General features: G+C 35.6%; 1 protein-coding gene across 1 annotated transcript; it reads left to right on the top strand.

Annotated features, from left to right (window-relative positions):
- Positions 1 to 6,812: 6,812 nt before the first annotated feature.
- On the top strand, positions 6,813 to 26,205 carry LOC135126516 (uncharacterized). Its single transcript, XM_064052536.1, has 2 exons — positions 6,813 to 6,959; positions 24,799 to 26,205. Exons 1-2 carry the CDS (start codon positions 6,884 to 6,886, stop codon positions 25,590 to 25,592), a joined length of 870 nt encoding a protein of 289 aa, XP_063908606.1. The 5' UTR covers positions 6,813 to 6,883; the 3' UTR covers positions 25,593 to 26,205.
- Positions 26,206 to 26,591: the final 386 nt, after the last annotated feature.

Here is a 26,591-nt window from a genome sequence, read left to right as displayed (position 1 = left end):
GTTATAATACGATACGTGATTTTCAATATTTTTTAACAAGTATTTCCGTACCTTAGTAACTAATTTCTTTTACTTTTTCTAAGATTAATCTCATTTTCACCTGTAAATCTATTGTATTTTGGCCCTAATAAATATTATTATTAATATTTTGTGTAGTTTTTTTTTTATTTGAATCAACTTTTTTTCCGACTCCACAAGGATAGCTACGACTTCAGAAATCTTTTCAAACTGATTTTTCTGCTCTAATTCACTCACATATTTTCTATTGTCGCATTTATTAGAAAAAAGGCCACGGTGCTTCTTTGTATGTAAATTTTTTTCAAGTGTTCTAAACGCTTGATTTGAGGGAGTTCTTCTACTGGGATATTGTCTGGCGTAGAGATGAACAGCAGCATCAAAATTTTTGTCACACTTTCCTAATATTAATAGCATGTCGGTTTTTTCAGAATTCGAAAACATTTTAAAGCAAACAAAAATTGAAAATATTTGGCTGACAGAAATAATTTGTCATAATTTTGGTTCTGATCATTGTTATCTAAGTGTTCATTATTGTTTAAAAATAAAAACTAATCAAAGCTGTTTATGAAACGTAAAATGGGTTGCCTATGCAGAAATATTCAGGCGTGAACAGATAAAATGAACACTATGTATATAAGTAAGCTCATAATATTTTCAAATTTTAACCATTTTTTGCTGATAAGACTGATTTTATGTAATGAGATACACTCTAAGAAAAGAAAGGGTGGGTGGGTGGGGCTAGTATACCAGCTACAATAAGACCGATTTTGGCAAATCACATACCTTCCAAGAAAAGAGAGGGTGGGTGGGCGGGGCTACTACCTGCTAAGATAAGAGTGATTTTGGCAAATGAGATACCCTCTAAGAGAAGAGAAGGCGGGTGGGCTGTGATAATGAATCTATGGTTTATCAAAAGACCCAATTTTAAAATCATTATAACTCCACCAAAATGTGAGGATTTTTTTACTATTTTTCCCAGACTCACCAGTTGCTTCTTAAGAGCGTAGCGATGAGTTAATCCGCCATTTTCCAGACACTCGGTATAATTAATTTCTGAAAAATGTCCTTGATAGTGAATTTTTAGATTCAGCTGATTTTAACTATTAACGATGTTCCTTAATCTTCTACATTACTTAGTCATCTGGCCCGGTTTATGAGCTCGACATGCTCTCGTAATTCCAAATATTAGAGTAATCTACATCATTACATTAAACAACTCATGACATGTATATTTTGTTAGTAATAACTAAGTAATAAAGATTCGTCTGTGGCATTTTTCAGAAATCCAATAAATTGTAAAAAATCTTAATCGTTTAGGTCAGTGACGTTGAGTTTTGCTTCAAAAATGAAATGTTGAATTAAATTATTATAACGGTTGTAGAAAAAATATTGTCCCGTTTGTTTTTCCAATAACTATTATTTTACCTACTTAACATAAAATACCGTTTGTTATAATATTTTGTGTAAGAGAGTGCTCTTTTATTAGAAATTTTTATTATCGTATCTAATTATATACTAGTATAAATTAAGAAGAATATGAGTTTAAGCAAGGTATAGGTTACGGCCTGTCCGAATTGCGATACATTTCTAAACCGCGACCGAACTGCGGTGCAAAATTTTGTAACTACCTGATACCTTACAATTTATAAACCTTGACCGCACTGTGGCAAAATTTTTAGTTGGGGGTCTGTCTCGCTTTAATTAGGTACCTATGTGATGGCCATAGTTATTTAATACTCAAAATTCTGAATCAAGAAATGTGAGTCCACTATCGTTATTTTTCGATCAAGTTATGTATGAAAAACAAACCGTTCATCACATACATGCAAGTTAATAATAATAGTAGTGATGGTAGATGATGTTATTATTGATGTAGTTCCTAAAGAAATAATTTCTGAAATGATTCAATACGTACAGTAGGTATCTTAAAATCTAAAATGATATCAAAACATTGCATTATTTTTTGCTAGACAATTTTGGATTCAATGGACCACATTTTTTTCAATATTTCGTTTTTCGCTTTTATGTAAAAATTTCAGTTTATTCATTCAATCTCAAAAGGATTTGGTTTTTCTCTTTCTTATGGCTCTAAATGATGGTTATATTCTTCTTCGCATTTATTCAATTGCTTCAAGAACAATGCCAGAACCCCCTGAACCCCTAGAATTCGAAATCGAACCTCAATTCGGTCAGAAATTTCCATATACCTAACTGCATGATTTTTGAGCAAAATTTGTTTTAAATTCGGATACGACAAACAATCTTTAAAAATTTTTTTTTATAAGTTTTCAAAAAAAAAGCTAGGCATGTATTACCGCACTTCAGTGGCGAGGGAATAATAATGACTAATAATGAGGGAGAACAATTTTAGTAAAGATAGAAACATGTGTTAAAATTTAGATCCCAGAGCAGGTATTAATGTGGAAAAAAAATGGAATAAACCAAGAATCGAAAAATTCTAAAAATTTAATTGCAAAATGAATTTATCCTGACACAGTATGGCAGATTGGCGTTTAAAGAAGTAATAGATGAAATAAAATAAAAAAATTCAATAATATTTAGTATGATAGAAATTCTTACCGAAATTTTAAAAACCTTATATCTACACGCCATTCTAAAAATAGAGGTTAAAATGAGACTGAATTGTTGACACGCAGCAAAGGGCTCTTGCACCCAATAATTCGAACGGCCAATCGCTTCGTCGGCCTCTAATAAAATCGGCGAACTTTATTTTATATATACCTACTTAGTTTAATAAAATATTTAAAATAGATCGTGAACAGAATGAATCATTAAATATAAAATGGTTTATACACATTTAATAATATATAATTTAAATATTCTTGAGGAAAAAATTGAAAAAAACGTTATTTTTTTTCTCCTGCGTGAAAAATCGAAAGGAAAAAATCATGTGTAGATACGCACATAAGGAAAAGAGTGCATACAAAATAAAATAAAATACTAACAAAAAGGCGAAAAAAAATTGATAACACAAAAATTACCGATAAAAGTAGCCTTCATAAAAGATAAAAAAAAAGTTAACAAAACTAACTAAATTCTAACCTTTAGGCCTCTTCTTCTGCTACAATTTAGCGAATTCCCTCATCTTCATTTAGGAACCCACTGCAACAAAAAATACCTTAAAATTTTGTGCACACAAAGAAAAATATCATAGAAATTAACATCAGCTTTATAGATAATAATTTTTAATAACGGTGCAATTCATCATTATACAGGTTTAATAAGTAGACAAGATTTAAAAAATACTAATCAGAAAAAATTTTGGAATCACAATATAAATTCTAAGCAAAATTTTACATTTACAACACGCTATTCTTGATGAAGATGAATAGACTCAAAATATACTCAAAAAAGACTTCGGAGAATATTTGCCTAAAAGTTCGTTAACAAACAGATATACTATTTCCAGCGATAGATTGGAAAATTTTGAATTCACAATCGCCAATCGGAGAATCCAAAATATACTAACATTATACGGTTAAAGCTGTTAAAGAGTTGTAGTTTAAGTTGGCAACCAACGTTTCGTTTCCCGCGCAACGAATTTCCTACGCCTCTATGCCTGCGCCAGTCGGCCGGTTTCGTTTAACCTGTGTTTGGACGATCAACTGATTGACGTTAATTTAAAATTTTGGTTCGAAAAGTTAAAAAGTGTGTTTTTTGCGTTTAGTGTTTGTGTTTTTTTACTTGCTTTGATTTGTTAGGTATGATATTATAGACCTTTGTGCTATTTTTTGTATAGTGGCTGAAGTTTGGACATTTTAGGTTAAGTTGTTTGTGTCAAAAAACGTTTCATATGGACCCCATGGAAAACATTACGAATAAAATTCATAATTACGCAAGAGTGTGTTGTTGATTTATTCTGTGCAATAATTAAGGTATATACCATTATATATTGTAGCCCTCTTCAACCCGGTGCAATATGACTGTTGTTGACAACATCCTGGCACAGAAAATGATTGCCAATGCGTATTCTTTTATCAAGAAGGAAAATTTTAATTTAAGATGCCCTACAGAGGTTGTTACTTCAATATATAGTACGTAATGTTATTCGAAGTGTATGTTCCAGTGTAGATAATATTGTCTGTTGCAAATAAATTGTATTATTATTAAAAGTAATTTTACGTAGTTCAACATTATTTTCAAATCTACTTATATTTCAAATAAAGCGCCTTTGGCACTACTTTTTATAGCGGTCTATTTGGTGACTTTTCTGTCAGCTAATCTATCGGTGGAAATACTATAGATGGAAAACCATAAATCGATATTTCCACCCCACAAATTCGGCGAATACTCAGAAAACAAGTAGGTAATAAAAGTTTAATAAAAATCACCCTGCCATATTACGTTTGGAAATTATGTTTTGCTGATTAATTAGTAGACTTTTTAGTTGCAGTTAAGTATGTCCCAAATATAAAAATGTTTTCAAAGCAATTCTGTAATTGAAAAACAACGATAATTCCAATAAATAATATTATTAATTGCAGTAAAACGTAAAACGTAAAGACGATGAGATTGGATTTAATTTTTAAATAATTAACATTGATAAAAACCTATTAGATATTTATTTTTAATTAGTTTTAAAGAATAAATATCTGACGAAATATTAACGTTGGAGGTGAAGCAAACGTATTTAAGTCGGTAAGTAACAATTTGTATAATACATCTACTTCTCCCTTAACAACCGTATTTTTATACCAGTTTAGAATAAAAAGAACTGAAGAAATAAGGCACAATAGATTGAATAATAGGCCGACACATAAAGCCTAATAACAACACTAACCCTTTAAATCCTGGTTTCCTTTCCTTCCGCGCCGAATCTTGTAGACTCCTTCCTCATAGGCACATCACAACACTCACCTTTCACTTTATGCCCGAATCAAAATTTTTAAATGAAAATAAACCCCTTAAACAAACTAATTTGCACAACGCATACGCACTCGAACGAAGTCAAAACCGACAGATTTCCAGAACGCGTAACACGAAACATGAACAAAAAATTCTCGCCAACACCATATCAGACATTTTTTGCAGAGTTTTTGTTCATCGATGCGTCGCACAGTAAATGAATCTTAATGAAAATGCTGCCACATTATTCATTTGCAGAACATAATTTTCGCGCTGTGTGGATGAATAAGAAATTACAAATTTTACATACAATTCGACAAACACAAATTAGAATAATTCTTGACTTAAATACGTCTTTCGGAAATATTTTATTTTTCGACAGTCAATGACATATATTTTTTCACCATTTCTGCCAAACTACTCATGTGAAATGGATTCAGACTGGGTGTTCCAACCGTTGAATTAAAACATTCGCTGCAGACTATAGAAAAAATTCTTCAACGCAAACTAATAGAGCTATAATTTAAAAGTATTGTCAAACATATAGAGTATACCGTTTAATTTATGCAATAACGCTGTATGTTTACTTTCGAAGCGTAAGTTTGTTTTTTTGTTATGTTCTTCTCATCAAATTTTATATTTCGTGGGTGCTTTTACATGAGTTTTAATGAATTTTTAAAGTACAGTATAATTATTTTAATTTTGGCAAGATATTGTAGAACAGTATGTTTATGTTTCTGTCTTCGTTCGACACAGTGCTAATAAGTAGGGGCATTCTTCACCTGAGCAATTACAGTGTGTCGAACGAACACAGAAAAATAATCATACCAGATATCGTAACTGATCTGGTTCTAGAACAAAAATAGAATTTATGAAAATTAAAGTAATATAAAACATTTCTTGTCATAGTTCTATTTTTTGCTATTTCTGCATAGCGACTTTATCCGACTTCTGCACTTTTAGAATCTAAAATTGTTTATTTAAAAATGCTTAAGGGTGTTCTTACGCTGAAGTCGACAAGAAAAGGTTGGAGTCAAACTTTACAAAAATCATGAGGGGTTGCAATGAGTGTGTAAAAAATTGCCAACTATTTGATTGTGCAATATTTCACCCATTTGTTTGGTTATTTCAAACTTTAAAAAATAATCTAACTGTTACTATATTTTTATAACAATAGCGATGTAAATTGATCAAATATTTTTTTGAAAATATCAGACTAAATTACAAAATAACAGTTTATACGTATCTAAACAGATAATAAGACCTCAAAGGGGTTAAAAAATCAACACTTTGCTAAAATGAACGTTTTAATTCAATTGTTTGAATGCAATAGTATTGTAGAATAATACAACTGACTTCATATACCTAAAGACGAAAAATAATGTTTCTTAACATTTTTGTGCAAAACTTTGTAAATTATATGTAAACGAGTTTGCATAAATAAAATTATGTACTAGTTACTTTAACGATCGTAATCGATATGCTAGAGCACACCATGTTTGTTTTTATTTTCACCACAAAAGTTACATGATTCTTTCATATTTATGCCAAATAAAAATTACATAATAAGTGTTTTTGGCTTGGAGAAGTAATTATTTTTATTGTCTTAGATAACTTGGCAGTTTTATTGATTATAATTGAATCTAGCGTGGGAGAACGTTAAGGCGAATTTTAAATTATTATACATCAGGATTTTATTAAAAAAAAATAGGTGAGATTTTGCTTACATTTTCAGAATTCGTAATATGAACCACTGTCGCGGAAGTGGACAATTAAAAAAACCGAAAAAAATCAAAAATAAAATAAGAACATTTTTCTGGCACTGTCAAAAATAATGAAGGTAGATGAACTCAAGTATAACAATAGTCAGGTGGGGAATTGGCCGATTGCAAGAGACTGTATAAAGCAGATAGAAAGTTCTTGCTGGGTGTTTGTCAGCAGGATTCGAGTGGAGTAAGTGTCGGTCTGCGTCCGGTGAACGTAGGAAGTGCGCGAAATTATGAAGTATCACATTGTGTCAATATTAATAATTGCCCTTTCGGACGTATTTGGATACCCCCAAAGCGATGCACACGGTGAGTACAATTAAAAAAAATCAAAATTTTAACAATTTTAGAAAACTTTACTAGACAAAAATTTCTCCATCTCTTCCTCGTCATAAAATTTATCCAAATTATCAAACCCCGCCTGCAAATACACCTCGCGAACAATGCCAGACAGCTGCCACGAACTTGTTACAGTTTCCTTATCTAATTTCAAGGACAGCGTGAATTGTTCCGTGAAATTTGTTTCCTTGTAGGCTGATTCCGAGTGAGAATGAAATTTTTTGCCGCCTAACAAAATTTACGGAAGATTGGCCAGCATTATTGAAAATACACACAGGTTTGTTGCGACATTCGGCACAAAACATTTCGACAATATCTATTGTGTGTCTGTATTTTTGGTCAAAACATTTTTCTCTCGGTTGCTACCTCAACAATTGCTAAATCGGTTAATTCAACACCGGGATAAATCCGAAAAAAATTATATTACATTTGTGGTTTTGAATGACAGAGCGTCTATTGCTAAATTAAGTCTGCGGTTTTTCTTGCTGTAATCACCACTCTAAAGTTGAAGACCGTTGCTTCATTAGTGGATGCATGAATATTTAAATTTTGAATAATTTATTTAACATAGATTCGACTGCGAGGATATTTGCTTATTAATTATTAATTTATCTGTGACGACAAGCGTGGTTATATTTTGTACGTAGTACCCACTGCAGTTATTTTTTTTAATTTCTGGTGAACATAGTAATTTGCATTTTTATTAATTTTGTTTATTGTTATTACTTGTGTGATGACAATTAAAACCTGTAGCGCGATCAGTACCCCTAGCGCCCTCTGTCACGCCCACGCACCACCACTACCCTGCCGCAGCACCCCGGTACTCGCTCGCTCCCTTACCAGAGGGCGGTGCGCCCTTTCACTCCCACGCGACGCATTTCTAGCCGCCTTTACATAGGACCCGAGCGGCCAGATTCGGCAAGTTTTTCCATCTGCGAACTTCACAGCTCATTTGCGTATCACCTTGCATCCGAGGGGTCTTGGAGGTCCAAATCGAGTAGTAAGTCGGCTTGAGTATCAGCGGCGTATCCGAGGGGTCCCGCAGGTCCGGCCGTGGAAAAACGCTCCGGGTGTTCGCGAGTGTACGAGTTATCAGGACTGTTCGTCCGCGGAGTGACCGTTTTAAGAACTCGTGTAACCAGTCTATGTCTATGCAGTGTATATACTATGTTTTGTTGAATAAAGTTTTTACGGAATAAACCACGTGTTATAAAAAGTGGCGCCCAACTTAGTGGCACGAAGAAGGCGTCTGTTATAAAAAGTGACGCCCAACGAAGCGGCCCGAAACCGACCACAATTTCGCGAAAAACGAAGATTCCGACGCGAAGAAGTCCGCGAACCAACATCGGGATGACGATTCAAATGTCCGCAGAACAATTCAACGAACTGATAAACGGCATCAGGGATGTCGCGAGGCGCCGAGAAGCCGACCTGCACCCATCTTCAGGGACGAGACACTTCAGCCATTGCCCGGCCCGGTTCGACGGCTCCCGCAACGCCTCGAGTGTAGAGGAATTTATTACAACCGCGAGCCTGTACAAGAGGTTGGAGAAAATTAGTGACGAAGACGCCCTAGAAACTCTACCGATCCTGCTACGCGAGGAAGCGCTGACGTGGTGGAACGGAGTAAGGAATTCCGTCAACACATGGCCAGCCGCAGTCCAACTAATCAGGGACGCCTTCGCCCCGAGGGCCCCGAACCACCGCCTGTTCAAGGAGATATTCAACGAACCTCAGGGGGACGAGGTCTCCACCGACGCGTACATCACGCGCCAACGCGAACGGCTGTCGCGGATGTCCCGGCAGCTGGACGAACAGTGGCAGATGGATATCCTCTACGGACTGCTGCGACGTAGACTTAGAGACCGCATCGCCCGTACGGAAGTGGACACCTTCGCAGATCTCCTCCACAAGGCCCGCGCCGTCGAAGAGAGCGAGCGAGAAGGGAAAAACTCGCACGCGAAACCAAATGGTAAGGGCCCCAAAGCAGACGAAAACCGAAGTCGCGGCCCCAGACTCCGCTGTGACGTCTGCAGAGCTTTTGGCCACGACACAACCGCTTGCCGCCGGAGACCACGAGGACCTGCCCCAGCTCCCGGACCGGCAACCCGGACGCCCGCTGAGCCAGTGCGTTGTTACGGTTGCAACGCCCCGGGGGTGTTTAGAAGAAATTGCCCCACCTGTAACACGACCGACGCCAGCCAACCCGCACGCAACATGGCATTCTGTGCGCTGAGGTCCGGCACGATCCAACCACGGTCCCGCCCGGCAATCCACATAAAAATCGCCGGAGAAGAAGGCACCGGCTACCTCGATACGGCCGCGTGCAATAGCGTGGCCAGCGCTACATTGTACCGCCACCTGATAAAAACGGGACACAAAGCAAGGACGGAAAACGTGATCGCCACCCTTGCAGACGGCACGAGCAAGCACCTGCAGGTGCCGGCCGTCACGACCAAGGTAGGCGTACAAGGACGACACGTAGAAACCACCTTCATCGTGTTGTCCGACTCTTGCAACACCCGCACCCTGCTGGGCGCGGACTTCATAGAGGACGCGAGAATCATCCCCGACTTGGCGAGACGACGGTTCTATTTTGGCGGCGACATCACGCGGACCTACCCGTTCGTCGACGTCGACGGAGCCGAGGCGCCCGCCAGAAAAGGAGTTCCCACGACCATAAAAGAAGTTCGAATCACACAATCGGAACCCATGGAAGCGGGAGACATCGAAGAAGGCTACGGGCCCCCGCCACCAGCACCGCCGAAACGCGATACCTCCAAGGGACTGGTAACCCCCCACGGCATATGGACCACGTATCAGGCTCCGTACGCGACGGAGCACATGTGGGAAGACGCGGAGACCGCGATGACGACGGGCGAAATGGACGAATACGAAATGGGCCTCTTCCCCGACGGGCCCCGGCGACTGTTCATAACATCTCTGCACCTGCAAGCCAACGAAGGCACCGGGTTCACCGAACCGACCCGCGCGAAGTTTGACGACTTGGTGGATGACTTCGCCGACGCTTTTGAGGCGCACGGCCCGCCTACCCCATACGCCGAGCATCGCATCGACACAGGCGACCACGCCCCGATCGCGGTGCCTCCTTATCAGCTGAACGCCACGAAAAGGCAATTGCTCAAGGAGGAAGTAAAGAAAGATGCCGCATGGCAATGGGACTCCACCCACCAAGAAGCGTTCGAAGAACTGAAGCAGCGATTGGCCGACGCCCCCATCCTGCGACAAGCCAACCCCGAAGAACCGTTTGTCTTGCGCACGGACGCAAGCGCTTACGCCCTAGGAGCGGCTCTACTCCAGGGGGAGGGCCCGGAGGAGCGCCCGATCGAGTACGCAAGCCGCCTGCTCACGAACCACGAGCAGAATTACACCACCACGGAGCGCGAAGCCCTCGCCATTGTCTGGGCCGTGCGAAGATTCCGTGGGTATCTAGAAGAATCCTCAACCGTGGTCATCACCGACCATCAGCCCCTCCGATGGCTGATGACATTAAAGACACCGACCGGACGTCTAGCGAGGTGGGCACTGCAGCTGCAGCCGTACCACCTGACCATCGAATATACGCCCGGTAAGGCCAACGTAGTAGCAGACATGTTGTCACGACCCCACCTACCCGAGGTGGCCATCGACTCCGTAGAAGTGGACCTCCCCACACGTAAAGCCAACGAACTACGAAGCGAGCAGCGCAAGGACGAAGAAATTAGGAAGATTATGGACGACCTGGTCCACGCCCAAGCCGAGATTTCCCAGCAGTGGACCTCTCGCGGCTACCTACTCAACCAAGGGGTTCTTTACCGATACTCTCAAGATGGAGAGAGTGAGGAGGCTCAGCTAGCAGTCCCCAAACACGAACGACCCCGAGTACTGGCCGAGTACCACGACTCACCCACCGCCGGCCACTATGGCGTCGAAAGAACATACTATCGGATCAAGCGAAGATACTATTGGACGGGTATGCGACGATATATTACCGACTACCTGAAGGGATGTATCGACTGCCAACGCTACAAAGCCCATGCCACCGGTACAACCCTTGCGACGACGAGGCCGCCCCAGAAAGATCCAGCAGGACCAATAGGCGGGGACGCACCCTATGGTCCTGAGGGGGAGACTGTAGCGCGATCAGTACCCCTAGCGCCCTCTGTCACGCCCACGCACCACCACTACCCTGCCGCAGCACCCCGGTACTCGCTCGCTCCCTTACCAGAGGGCGGTGCGCCCTTTCACTCCCACGCGACGCATTTCTAGCCGCCTTTACATAGGACCCGAGCGGCCAGATTCGGCAAGTTTTTCCATCTGCGAACTTCACAGCTCATTTGCGTATCACCTTGCATCCGAGGGGTCTTGGAGGTCCAAATCGAGTAGTAAGTCGGCTTGAGTATCAGCGGCGTATCCGAGGGGTCCCGCAGGTCCGGCCGTGGAAAAACGCTCCGGGTGTTCGCGAGTGTACGAGTTATCAGGACTGTTCGTCCGCGGAGTGACCGTTTTAAGAACTCGTGTAACCAGTCTATGTCTATGCAGTGTATATACTATGTTTTGTTGAATAAAGTTTTTACGGAATAAACCACGTGTTATAAACCGAGTTTGTATTATAGATGGTCCTTGTATTATAAATTTATTAAAAAACGATTATAATTTGTTTATGCTGCGATTTTACATTTAAATAATTATTATTGTTAACGACAACCTTTGTCTTTTGTTTACATTTTTCCGGCAAATAAGAATTCGTTTAAGAGTCACATTACATATAATAAAATATTATTTATATTGTGGGTTGTTGTTAATTTGAAAATGTTAAGGTTTAATGCAGAACCGTTCACATCGTGAAGATGCTTATGACATAGTAAACCGGCGAGAGGCACAAGTTACCTCATTATCACGACAGCGAAAAAATATTTTAAAACATTAATTAATTAATTAATATATCCATAAATACCTACATCTGTTTTAGTTACTACAATAATTTTTCAGTTTTAAAACTGGGTCCCAAATTTTTCATTGTCATTATATACAGGGTGTATCACTAATTTGAACTGCATGAGGAATGAACCGAAAACCAAATTTTCCGGTTTTTTGTAAAAAAATATATTTTATAATTATAATTTTGGCAGAAAATTTTTCAAATTACTTACTAGAAGTAATTTAATTTCAAGTTTTACAATTTGCAGGATACGAGAATGTAGGTTTATCATTTCTACCTGTTCTTTAATCTCCCGTTTGGGGATTTTATTGGTAGGTTGGTTATTTATTTATTTGCATTTTATAAAAGAATATTAAGAAAAATATAAATCTATAAATTTTTTTATCTTATTAATTTCAAATTTGGTAAATACCTGCAGCCCTATAATGACAATTACACTCTACTCAACACAATATATTTGTCTTCTTCCACAGAAATAATCTTATAAATGTCTAAATTAATGTTCATATTCTGTGATTTTTTAAATTAAAGAAACACATAAATAATACAAATTTGCGTCATTTGTAGCTTATGATTTACAATTTAATTCTAAAACGTTTTTATTTGAGTACCTAATTGTAGATTCTGCAAATAGTGTTCGATGTCGATATGACTAATCTTAAGTAAAAACTTACCACATAATCACAATTTTAATGCGACACGATTCTTTAATTTTTGTCTTCTTTAACTAGTTCTTCTCACTTTTTTGGAATCATATTTTTTTTGCCTACGTAAGTAATGAGATAATGAATTAAAATAAAAAACTTGAAGTATTCATAAATTAAAGTGAAAAAGTCGCCACAGTCGTAAATCGGTGTGTCTAACAATATTCGATGCAGTTTCGAGTGAAATTGCAGATGGTCGTAACAAAAAATTCCTCAAAGTGTGAGGTTAACTCTGGTTTTTGAGGAATCAATTAATTTTAATTACGGATACAGAAAAAGAAAATCTTTCATTGAAAAAATATATAACACACTAAATTAAAACTTCAAGTTATTTATTAAAAAACAACAACTATTCCATTAGTAATTAAGATACCCTGTGTATGTTGGTTGTCTTAAAATATATTCACAGCTAAGGCAGTAATGGGACAAAATACAGTCCACCAAATAGTGAACATTTTTGACTTTCTGTCCATTGGAAGACACAAAGGTCCTATGAATCAGATGTGCGATAACCTTCATGTTTTCATAAGGAATTGCAGTTTGGCAGAATCGAATATGCAGAACAAATAATCTCAGAAAATCCCCGTATCAATTACTTTTGATTTGTATTTTAAAATAGCTGTAAAAATAACAGAACTTTGATATTTGGATGAGGTCACCTCTAAATTTTTTTACCGCACCTGAAACGAGTTTTGCTTTTTTATTTCTGTTTAATAAATACGTTTTTATTCTACTTTACGCATTACACTTGTTTAAGGAAAGGTTGGACAATAAAATTTTGCAGTTTATTCCAGAAACTAAGTAATGGACTTGCCCGAAATTTTACTAGGACACAAAAACTTACTAATCGATTACGAAGCAATAATTAAAATGCATTTATTCTGTGCATTCAAAAGTAGGTGACATTATCTCCAACAAAATATTGAACATGTTTATGCTTATGTAATATGTTTTATTTTTTTTGTGTATATATTTACTCATGATGTTTCTTAAACAAAAATAATATTTAAGTTGATTTATTTAATCCTATTTTGTACATATTATAAATAATTATTGAAAAATATATAGTATTCAAAACTTTTTTGTGTTGTAAAAATTTAAAAAAACCAATAATATTAAAAAAATAGATACCTACATAATCTTGGGTAGAATATGTTGAGAAAATGTGGAACATTTCTTTGTAAAAATACTTAACCTCAGTGCATATTCACGTGTTGATGCCGCATAAATACACCTTAACATTTCATGTGTTGTTACATAATAATATACATTTACTTCTAACAATGAAGATTTGCAGTGTATTTTTACAGCAAATGCAAATTATGCACGACTGGATAATTGATCCTTAATTACTATACAATTCAAGTTGTTCATACTGAACAAATGAATTTTTCATACTAAATAAGTCGATAAATAAAAAACTGACAAAGAATATAAAATAAAATTCGCTGATGGCAAAATTTTATACATTTTTGTCCAAGAAAATATTTTAATTCAGATATTACTATTAACTATATACAATTTCTAAAAATTATATGGCTATCAAATATTTCTCTGAAACAAACATGGTGAAAGCGGTACGTTTTTAATATCTTAATAAGACTCAATTAACTAAAGGACGTCCAACTAATCAATTCTTGGTCTATATTTGCACCCAATAATTGTAACAATTATAACACCATAAACCACACAATGTTCAATTTCACAACAAATTACGAAAATCCAGCTTCAATTTCCTTCCTTACGAAAACGATAATTAAATAAAAGAACCAAAGTTCCACCAAGCCAAGAACGTTTCCTTTCTTTGTTAGATGATACGATAAGATTAGTATCGCATTAGTCCTTCTTTAATTATTCTTCAAGAAAATATTTCGCAAGATCGAATGTTTAAACTAAGCTGATCGTACGCCATCGATTCTTAAGCCAATATTTTTTACATTTCGGTGTTATGCAATCTGTAAAATTTTCTCTTCCACTTTCTTCCATCCATCAATTGTATTAAAATACTCTTCGTATGAAACAGTCTCCGCAAACCTGTTTATCCCAACCTGAACTTTATTTAAATTAATAAATCCTGTTCAATTGTGTGCGAAGTGAAAATAATTAGCATAATTTCTCTGACGTCTCCAGTCAAACTTCGTACTTCAACTTTGCCGATCCATACTGTCGCATTTATTTCGAAAACAGAAAGTTGTTACGTTAGTCATTTTAATGATCGTTCGCCTTGAATACGTATTAGTTAATAAAACGTGTTTGATATGTAAAACATGGTGTTGCACGTGAGTTTCCCTTTGTTTTATCGCGACATTTATTAATAGCAGATTTTTTCAATTGAATGATGTGTCAGATCCATTCATTTAGATCGTGAGATAAGTATTATGGAACTCGCTCTAAATTGCCCAAACTGACTATAACTAATTTTAACGGTTTTCAGATTCTTCCGGTTTAAGCCGACAGTTACACAAACTGCAAACTACTCTATTAATATAATGCCACTTATAATGAATTTAGCAGGAATTTAGGATTGGTCTTTATCAGTATTCATCAGATCGTTGATAGTTTCACTTTATGAGGTGTTCTGCATACCAAATTTGACGGTAGTTGCAGCGGATTTCAATCTTAATGTTTTCCTGAATTGGCATGTCGTCAGTAACAGTCCCACCCGAGGTGGCTTTTTTAGTATTCGGTGACGATAGCGTCATCAGCATTGTTAGTTCTACTATCTTTGTGAAAGTGGAAACGATGACAAAAAATGAAAAATTATGTAGAAATTTGGAAAAGTTTTATAACTGTAATTAGAAACTAGAACTAGAATTATCAATTTAAGAGATACAACAGTGTGAAATAAAGACGAAGAAGGACGAAAGACTCAGATATGAAATAACAAGAAGGTAAAAAGAAAACAACACTGCGAAAGAATAACCAACCACTGAAGAAAATCTAAAACAACTTAAGTTACAATACTACTTAAGTTCTTGCAGAGGATTTTTCAGCCAAGTGGTTTAGACTAGCAGAGTATAGAAATGTGGGAAATTTTCTGTTGGCGTGTTACACAAGCCAAATATGTCAGAATCACAATCATAAACATATCTAGGAAGGAAAGAAGTTACATGTTTTACAAACTCTTCGTGACAGTTCACAAGGAATTGCAACTATTCAGGATCTTCCCTACATTTGCCTAAGTGCATTTCAGATCAAACTTACGTAAATCCAGAAATTCGCTTATGTAAAAGTGTATCAATGTTATTTGAGACACTTTTATCACCAAATCAAATTAAATATCTCGTATATTAAAATAACCGGAAATACACTGATTTTACTTTCAAAACATGTACAAAAAATTCATTACAAACTTCAAAAGAATCGTGATCTTAAACATGAAAACCGTCTTGATAATAAATTAAACTGTTAATACCACATAATTTACACTAATTTGTCGGCAGCATTTTGTTAATAGTTTAAGACTGACTTACTCCTGCTTTCTAATCACAGTTCGTAATAAATCATCTGTCTCACCTTTTGTTCATCGAGTGAAAAATAGTATTATTAAAAACACTAATTTCCCATCTAATTATACAATTTCTCTCTTTTAATGATCAAATAACCAAGATGCTAATTAAGTGTGAGCATCGTCTTCACTCTAAGGTCAACTCTCTTTCAAATTGAGATGATTTTTGACACTAGTAGGAGAACCTTCATCACCACTTTTTGCTTAAGTCATTACGAAACAGCAGCCAGTTTGAGACAACCATCAAAGGATGTTCAGCTGCACATAAAGATAAACTTTCTTCAGCACTCCAGGAAATTCATCAAACAGGAAGATTACATATTTATCTGTAAAAAGACATCATCTATTCCAAGTATGCAACGAGCAGCAAATTAATGTGCACATTTAGTTGCGTATTAGATTAGAGATGAGTTAGTACGAGTAGGCAGAATGTGAGTGAAAGGTTGGACAACCGATGACGGGATGTAATTCACATTCTCGTCACGATCTTTTACCTTATTATCATCATATCGACTGTGACATAAGTATGAAATATCATCAAATTAGAGATGAGCAGAGCAGATAATGCCTGTTTGTTTATGGGTGGTGGTTACGTTGAAACGTGATTGTAAATTATTAAAGAGCAAAGTGATGACAAAACAACGATTTTGAAACGAATCGAAGCAGATAGGTTAACACTTTGAACAACTCGCTACTGACAGTTATAGCGAATAAATTCGAAAAAACTTGATATGATTTATTGGCGATTCGTGTAATATGCGGAGTGGAGGCAGATTCCCGTTGACGAAATTCGAAAAATGTTTTATTCATTAAATTAAAAAGTTATAATAAATTTCCACTTGACTCTATTAAGTTCATGATCAAATGCGGTTGCCGTCTGGTCCTATAAATAATGGATAACGATGCTACCTACAAATAACCGGAAAGTGGCACCAACACCTAGAAAATTAATTTTTGATGACTAAAGGGCATAGCATAATTTTTCATTGTGGGTTACACAATCCGCGTAAACAAATTACTTAATAAAATCATGTAACCGCTTTTTCTATTATTTATTTAGATTTAATGGCCACGAAAAAGTCGGCATTTAACACAAAATTTCCTTAAATTATTGTAGGCGTTTGTTAACAGCTGCTGTGATAGTTTCTTCGGATTAGCAATATTTGCTCCTAATTAAGAAATTTAAACCTTGATTAATGACGGGATGAGTATTGTGGCAATAATTGAAATTTAGGCAAATCGAATCAATTTCGCAACATATAATAGTGAACAAGAGCTACTGACTGGTATTTATGTAGATTTAATAGATTTTTTCTAGCACAACATCCATACTAATTTCTTCCTGCTGTTTGTTTCGCGCAAATATTTGCACTGTACTGTTAGTAATTAAGCAACAAAACCGGTCGATTATCATCCACGAGATTATTAATTTGGTAAACTTTCTTCGAGTTTCTATGCTTCGATAAAATATACAAAACAGTAGTATTACTCACATGAAGAGAGAGTTAGTGACCTTCACGGAAGAAAGTAAAAGTGCTCCTACAAGAGTAAACAGCAGTGAAAGATTAAATAACAATAATCATCAACCGATTTAATTCGATAAATTTGCTTCGGATGTTTTTAGTGAATCGTGTTGTTTGGCTGCTAATTTATTAAAATGAATAACACAAAGTAAGGTTGATGGCCACACACATTCTTCCTTTATTATCAACATCATCACCTTTCTCTTTCGTCCAGTTCTTTTTTTGTTGTTATTATGAACAGTGATAAGAACCGAGCTCAATGAACTCTGCAGTTTATTTTACTTTCAATGGAATGAAAAATAATACAAAAACGACAAAAGGAAGTGTTAAATCAGTCGAACAATTAAAACTACTTGCAAAAGTAATACATAATTATTTTTGGTACGGTTATTAGTTTCTCCGGTAAAAAGTCAATTAGAGCTCGTCGTTTTCAATGACGATGATCCAACGCGCTTTCTTGTCATCAGCAATCAACCTTGTCGTTGCACCCATCGCAGTGGTGAATTGACATTGAGTAGATCTTCCGCACGTTCTTCCGCTTAGAAAATTTTCTTTTCAGTTGCATAAGGAACACATGAATCTCGTATCGACAGATTTATGGGCAATCTGCTCATTTCATATTCCGAGATAATAATAAAAGTAAAAGTTGTTGTTTGCCAACGTTTTTATCCAATGATGCATGAAGAATTGAACAATTCCAGTGACATCACGTCCACAAGAAATATAGAAATCCTCCATCGCCTATTTTTCACTTTGGACAATTTTTACGTAACGTCAAGAACACATTCGCACTTGGTAAAAAATTCACAAAAACCATACAAACAATTTTTTTTACGGGCAAGTACAAAGAAAAAATGTTGCACAAGACGCGTTTAATTTCTTGCTAAGCTTGGTTTAGATTTGTTAGAAAGCTGCGAGTAAATTGCTTGTATTTTCTGAGAAAAAATAACGTGTGTACAGAGATATTATCTTATCAGTTGTAGCACTAGGCAACAAAGGATATAACCTTATGTAAGAAATATATTTCGTATTTCGCGAATTCAAAGCCAATATAATGCTTCACTGAGGCGTGTCGACAAAGGGTTAGAAACAAAATTTTCCGGTGATAAAGCTTTCAGTGTTGAAGGTGACAGTGAATTTTTTCTCATAAATGTTGTGTTACTAACCTTGCAACAAATAGTTGAAGGTCTCGTAATTGGGTTAGGTGTAAAATTTGAATTATTTCCGTCTGGAGCACTAGGATATTAGGTGAATTTCTAACACTTCTATGTAATCAGAGTGTAATAAAATTAAAATGCTAATAAGAAGAACACAGTCATGCACCAGTTGTTATGCGTGTTACTGTTACATAACGAAGGCTTCTTTTCGCAGCACGTCAAAGAACTAATTTCAAAATTGATATAGTGCAAAGATACGACACGAAATTTGTAACATTTCACAGATGTAGCCTGCAATAAAATTACGTTGACCGGAAACTTATCATGTCAGTGAAGAAACAAATTGCGCTTTCCCTTTATTCCACCAGAAATATCATCACATCTTCAGGAACAAATTCTCAAATTCAAGTACATTCCATTAACAATTAATGACTATTTTTATTTTTTGTAGAATAAGATATCTGCATGAGGAAGTCAATATTTTTCGATTACTTCCTCATTACGCATCGGCACTTATTGTATTATAATCGCATTTAATAACCACTTTTGGTATGACTTTGCAAATAGCGAAATAGTAGCATCATAATGACATAATTCTTATTTAAATACACACATGAAGATATATTTAGCGGCAATTTTAAACAATTATTTCATTTTGTGTTAACACTTTTCCTATACACTTAACAAACTCCATTTATTATTATTAGCCAATCTTCAACAACATCATTAATTTGACAGGTATGATATTTCACTCAATAACAAAGATCACAGCTAATCGAAAGATCCATTTATACGAGGGATCTCCAACAAAGGGTAAGGCTGATGTCACTAAGACCTTGTATGGTAAGGTGCGAAAATGTCACAACCTGAGTTAAACAAATGGTGACCTATGCTCATGCAAAATTTTAATTATCTCGGTTTGATTATTCGTTTCTTGTTATCTTTTCCCACATTTACAGTCTTTTCTAATTGCTTCTCGCAAGCTATAATTTAGAAACATTAACTTAATTTTGACACTATTTGAAATATGCGTAACAAAAACTTGCCATTTCTCACTGTCGTTACACAATTGCATTGTTGACGATCAAAATGGAAATCCTAATCTGTAGTTGCTTAGTCTGAGATTCCTAAAAGACAAGGTATTATCAGCTCTAGGTTTACACACGCGTGGAGAAAGCGATATTGCGGAATTAAAACAAACTTCGAGAATAACACGGCCATCACATAAGATGCGCCTTCAACTTTCAAACGATTATCAATTGCATGCCGAAGAATTTACACTGCCTACGCTGGTGTCGTCGTGGAATTTATGGCGATTTCGAACGATCTAGATTCTAATAATACAGGAAACCGTCAAATCTCTGTAATTAGTTACAATAAATTTTCTTCCTATGTGGGTAAAAAATTTTGGCCAACAACCATGTAATTTGTGACACTTTTCTTTTATTATATCTTTTCACCCGGTACTATGCATCAAGAAAAATCGAGTAAAATCGATAACGAGGAAGTAATTTAAAGTAGGTGGTTTTGTAATATCTAATTGTACGAAATAATTACAGTTGCTTGCTTGCAACTTATTCTTTAATAACGTTTCGGAAAAAAGTTTCCGCCATTTGAAAGAAATTTCAAGAAAATAAAAACATCTATTCAGGTACAACCGGTGTTTTTGCAATCTCTACTTGAAATTTATTTTAAATGATAAACTACTTTACTAAATATTTTTAGTTTTGTATGTAGAGATAACAATAAAATGTTACATCCGGATTTTTGTGTTCTAGAAAAATAGTATTGCGCGTTTACACTGAATGAACACAAAATGTGCCTAAACTTGGCAAAAACTGGGACACGGTCTATACATATTGTACAATAGTTTGTTACTATTAAAGTGTTAAGAAATATAACCTTTAATGCTTTGAAGCAGTTGTTTTAGAACTTCCAGTGCTTTCAGGTCGATGTCATGCACAAAGTAATGCTTAACAAAAGATGAAGGTTTTAGAAAATAAACAATAGGTGAACAGAAGTAATAGGTGTGTAAAGAGGTTTATGATTCCGGCTGCAATTATCTGCGGAGACAATTTATTGTTCGAGATTAAAGTTGACAGATATTACTGTATAATGTTTACGTTGTCGTGTTTAGTACTTGACATCATACATAGAGTTGTATTATTTTCTCTCTTTACTTAATTTATTCTCTATTTATTATTTATTTAAATTAACTTTGAATCTTTTAATAATTACCGATTTTTCTATTTTCCTTGGCTTTTCTTATATCTGCTACATATTAACAAAACGATTTTTTTATTAAATGCGAGTAACTCTTTATAGTATCTCTTCCGCTTCCTGAGTTTTTTCTTGTAGCTGTTCTCGGGCCTAATAATAAGGAAGAAAAATAATGTTAATATATCTTTATTAATTTTATATTATACATAATTAATTAAGCTAACGAATTATATTTTTATCTTCTTCAACAAATGTTCAACTGTTCGTTACGACTACCTGGTAACTTCAAGCCAAGTTATTTGAGTCAGGTTAAATCAGATCAAGTTAGGTAAGGTCAGGTTAGGCTAGGTCCGGTCTGGTCAAGTCAGATCGACTCAGGTCAGTTTAAATATAAACTAATTTACTAGAAAAGAACTCCTTATTTGAACGAATACTAAGCAGAAAAAGATGCCTTTCAAACAGAGGTTTTGTAAATAAAGTTAGTACAACAATAATAACAAACCACATTCATTATTTAAGCAGTTAGTGATCTATTGAAGTCCCAATTTCTTGCTGGCTTGCGTTTTATTTTACCATTCTGCTCGAAATAATTGCTTGAGAAAACCACAGAAATATATTTATAAAAGCAAAGTAAATGGTGCACAGTAAATGTTTCACAGCTTGAATAATACGAAAATGAAGAGTTTCATTTGCATATCTGTGTCTGTTTTCTATTGTCTGTAACCTGTTTGCTACTGTCTTTATTTCAGATTTAATATTTTGGTGTAAAATTTTCTGTATTTCGTTTTCACTTTCCATAATCATTCGAATTTTAGTTTTTAAGAAATAAATGATATAATAAAGGTGTCATATAAAAATATCTCAGGGGCATAAACTTTACTTTCTGAACGTAAGCTAAGGAAGTATTGTAATAGGGTTCTGGGGCGAAGACTACCCTCATGTTTTCTCGACGAGTACGAAAAAATAGGTCTGCCGTTTCCGTATGTCTGTCTGTGTCAATTTTTATTATACAAATAATCTCTGAAACTACAATACCGATTGTTTTCAAATTTTATGTGCATGTTAGGAGTATTGTGATGGTAAAATAAAGCTAACCGAAATTTGTCCCACCAAGAATAGGATGACGTCATCACCACAATTTACGATAGTAAATGTTATTTAAATTTTATAAAATAAAGTAATCCGTGTTAAGTTTTTACCCTAAATTTTTGGGAAAAAAAAATCAAAATTGCGTAACAATCTACATTCTACAATTTAACTTTTAAAGTGCCAAACCGAATGCTTTGAAATCTTGCAAAGGTTTTAAGTTCATAGAAAGCAGGGTAAATCGTTCATCAAAATTTATTCGTTGATAGCGTCCTTAAAAAATTATGACCTCATCTTACAATTTTTCCGAATAAATTTTCGTTAAATTTTTATACAAAAACCTACTCCGGCAGGTGTAATTTATACATCCGTATTAAGTTTTTAAACTGGGTATCCAGATTTTTGGAAAAAAAATCAAATTTGTAAAACAACATTTTACAATTTTGCCAAATGCAGATATTTTTCAAATTTATGACATTCAGTTTAAAAAAAAAAAAGAATATAGTTAATTAATTAATTAATTAATTAATTAATTAGCCCTTTCTGTGTTAGGGGGACAAAATTGTTTGTTACCTGAACGTTCTAATAATCGGATTATTTCGAAATATAAATATAAACAGTCGAAATTACGCATGTACCGAGAAATTGAGAATACATCTTTTTCCTGTTGGTTACCTGTTTTAAATACATATGTTTCATATTGTCTGCACTTGTGCAGAACGCGGCCTTGCGGCAAATTTTATAATTTGTTGGCATTTGTTGGAATAACCTTCGACCAATTTTTTACTGTCTCAACTAAAAAAAAATATGTTACAATACTAAAATATACGATATGTCTCCGAACTGAGTTTACAAGAGGAAGATAATTGTTCTAAAGGTATTTAGACAGAACTTCGTCCCCACCTGAAGTCAAACATTTAAACAAATTTAATATTTTAGAAATTAAATGAATGACGAGGATGGGATTCGAACTCACGCACGCAAATTTCAAGCTGCTCAAATTAAACGCCTCAAATCACCTCCTCCGACCTGCTTGACTTGTACGTGCGCGAGATATCGAGTACGCAGCAAATATTGCACAAACACATTCGTAAAATAATTGTGATTGAAAATTATGGGCGGATTCATAAACCACAAGTTTAGGAGTATCTTGTTTATAAAACTCAAGTAGTATTTGCTAAGCAAATTGTTGACGTGACGTCATCAAATTGAGGGCGGCGATAAATAGACAGACAATCGCTTCGGTAGTTTCGAAGATTATCTGACAGACCATTCTGAATTAAATAAAATTCTGCATTAAAATTACAATATTACAAACATGTTAAATTATCTGGAAAGAATTGATTTGTTTTAAAAAAATGTACATTATTTAAGAGTTTTTATAGGTAAAATAATTGTTCTGGATAAAAAGTCAAGGCGAATTCATAAATCACAAGTGCATGAGTATGTAATTTTATAAAATTTAAATGGCGTTACTAAAAAAAATTGGTCGGACATTCTTAAATTTATAGTCCAGATGATCAAACAAATTAATTTTGGTTAGCGTTTTACCAACTGCACGATATTCTCAACATACGTATAAAATCTGACAACAATCGGTCTGTTAGTTGTGGAGGCAGACACAGACAGACAAAATCACGAGACCTACTTTTTTGTACTTTAAGGGTCATGAAACGTCGAGAAAACATGAACATGGACATCCACATGGCTCATTTTGTACACATGTTTTTCAAGTTGTGAAATTAGTAGATAACAATTTAAGGGCCAGCTTATGGAATATTTTAATTGAGATTAAGTTAATTCCGCATTTAATGAGACGTTTAGCGACATCTGATTGGAGTAGATTCGGTCACGTGTTGTCATTTTAATGCCGCATTAAGAATTTAATCGCAATCAAATATTTAACTCAGCTTTCGTAAACCAGCTCTAGGAGTTGTAGTTTAGTTAGACTATATTTATGTTGCAGAATTTCTCTAAGATTATCGCCAATTGATGAAACCACTGGCAAATTAATGAAGGTACAGTGAAAATACTCCCAATAATGGGAATTCTACTTACATAACTGGAATTAGTGTTGGTTGGAATTATTGCAACAACTGGAAAATGAAATTATCGTAATTTTGAAAGTTTGCGCCTTCCGAATCGTTCTCTCCAAAAAAATGATGATTTATCTTTTTTTATATTACTGTGCACATTTTGTTTAAAAGTTGAAACGGTTTAATATCCCATTTAAACTATTGATTTTGGTGATATAATGTCTAATCAATCGTCACTTTTATAAAACAGTTTTAATTTTCAAGAAAGATATGTGAACTTTTTAATAACTATAATGTTAATATATTTATTATTTCTAAATAATATCGCATTTGTAAATAATATACACTACACAATAAATTTTAAAGCAAAAATACTGACCTGACTTGACCTGACCTGAGCTGAGCTGATCTAAGCTGATTTGATCTGACCTGACCTGACCTCACCCGACCTGATCTGATCTGACCTAACTTGATGTAAGTTTGGTTTACGACAAAATATTTTTACAACGAATGTAAATTTGTTATGCAAATAGTGAGCACAATAAACGTTATTATTAATATCACCATTGTTTGGAAACTCTAAATATACTAATTCTATTTTGGACGTTTTATTAACAATTCTAACTTTTGCAGACTCTTCTTCCTCTCCTGTTGTCCACCAAGCCGACGACGACAGCGACATGTACCTAGAACAAGAATCCCGTGTGGAAGAAACAGATGATCGTCAACCCAGCCAACAAACATTCTACCCATCATTCTCACCTTTCCACAATCCACCGCTAGGCCACTCTCGACCCTTCTTGTTCCAACAAGAAGGCGCATACAGCCAGCGACCTCACGGAGGCTACCAGCACCAACAACTCTCCTACGATGCACCCAGATTCAGTGGGTACAAGGAAACAGGATATCGAGCGGCAGCTAACGCGGAATCTCGTGGTCTTCTCGGTTCAGGGAATTTTGGGGTGATTCGAGGTGGTACCTTCTACGACAAAGACGCCCAGCCTTCAAACTACGAACAGGATTACAGTCCTTTCTTCAGGAATGGTCACGGCAGGCCGTCTTATTTAGGAGGAGTGCCAAACCCGAGGCCTTATCAGCACGAACAGTTTGAGAATTTTAGAGATTTCGCCGACATTAACACACCTTCCAATCCAGCATATTCCCAGTATGTTGTGGTTTATGTTAACAAGAATGGCACCAAGCAGCGCGAGAGTGAAGCGGTGTTGAAGAAGAGGCCGAAGAATATTATAGAGAGTCTGGCGCTTCTGGATGTGGAGAGTACGACCGAAGTACCGCAGAAGAAGTTGTCGAAGTCAAAGGCAAAGCTCGCGAAGATGTTGCCTGAAAAAAAGTATATGTATAAGAAGAGTCGGAAGGATTCGAAGGTTTCGAGGGAATTGCGTGAACCGCTGCTAGCGCTGAGTTAAGGGGTGATAAAGAGAAAAGATTTATTTTGTGAGTCCTGTGTTATTTAAGTGGTTTGAATGCAGGGGATTAGTACCTGACAAGAGTGCTGTCTGTATTGACTAGAGTTGAGTACGTGTCAAGCAAATTTTAATTTTAAACTCAACAGTATTATTAATACGTCTCGTCGTTTACTGCTAATTTAATTTTAATCAGTTGTATCTAATGGTGGGTTTACGCAAGCAAAGTAAACTTAATTTAGTGCTATTTTAATGAAGATTCATCTCCTATTTTTAGTTGTACTACAAGGAATTGACCGTGGACGGTGTTAATATAAATACTAGCAATAAATTTGTTGATGAAGTGTAATTGACGTAAAAGTGTTGTAAGTTATATTAAATATTATTTCGTTGCTGCATAAACTCACCTTGATGTAAGCCTATAGAATAGCTAGGTTACCTTAAATACGTAAATGACTGATGTTACGTTATGCTTTATGTCATATTGATAGTAAGCCAGAAGTTTTAGTTACCGTTTGGACAGTGAAATAGAATTATATTATTCAGTAAGTTTATTCTGACTATTTTGTATTTAAATAATATGAAAATGTGAATAAATATTATTTTTTGTAAATAAGCCCTGATATCTTTACTGTAGCTACTTTTATAGTGAACCAAGAGTTATAAGGTTATATGGCCATCATAAAATCATCCCATTGTGTCGAAGTTAAGTTGTTTACAATAGAAAAGGTTTTAGGGTCGTAAATAACGTGTCCACTGCAGCTCGACCGGGTCTTGTGGTTTCGTTCAGGGGCGGCTTTCACTAAATATGAAAATCCACCACTCCACTATATCTTTAGTACCTGTAGCCGCTGAGGGTTCCGAAATAACCACTCGCTTTGAAAGCCGGCCCTGTTAAATATGAGCAAGAAATGTTTAGAAGATGATTTATTGCCAACCGGTAAGCTTAGTGCGAACCACACAAAGGGGGTATTTATTTGCGGTCAACTACTTTTATGATGG

Source organism: Zophobas morio, unplaced genomic scaffold (assembly GCF_036711695.1).
Source record: "Zophobas morio isolate AGI-343-1 ecotype UQ-CSIRO unplaced genomic scaffold, CSIRO_AGI_Zmor_V1 ptg000011l, whole genome shotgun sequence".
Lineage (NCBI taxonomy): Eukaryota > Metazoa > Arthropoda > Insecta > Coleoptera > Tenebrionidae > Zophobas > Zophobas morio.
The sequence above is the reverse complement of the archived record's forward strand: the minus strand, read 5'-3'. Positions and strand labels throughout refer to the sequence as shown.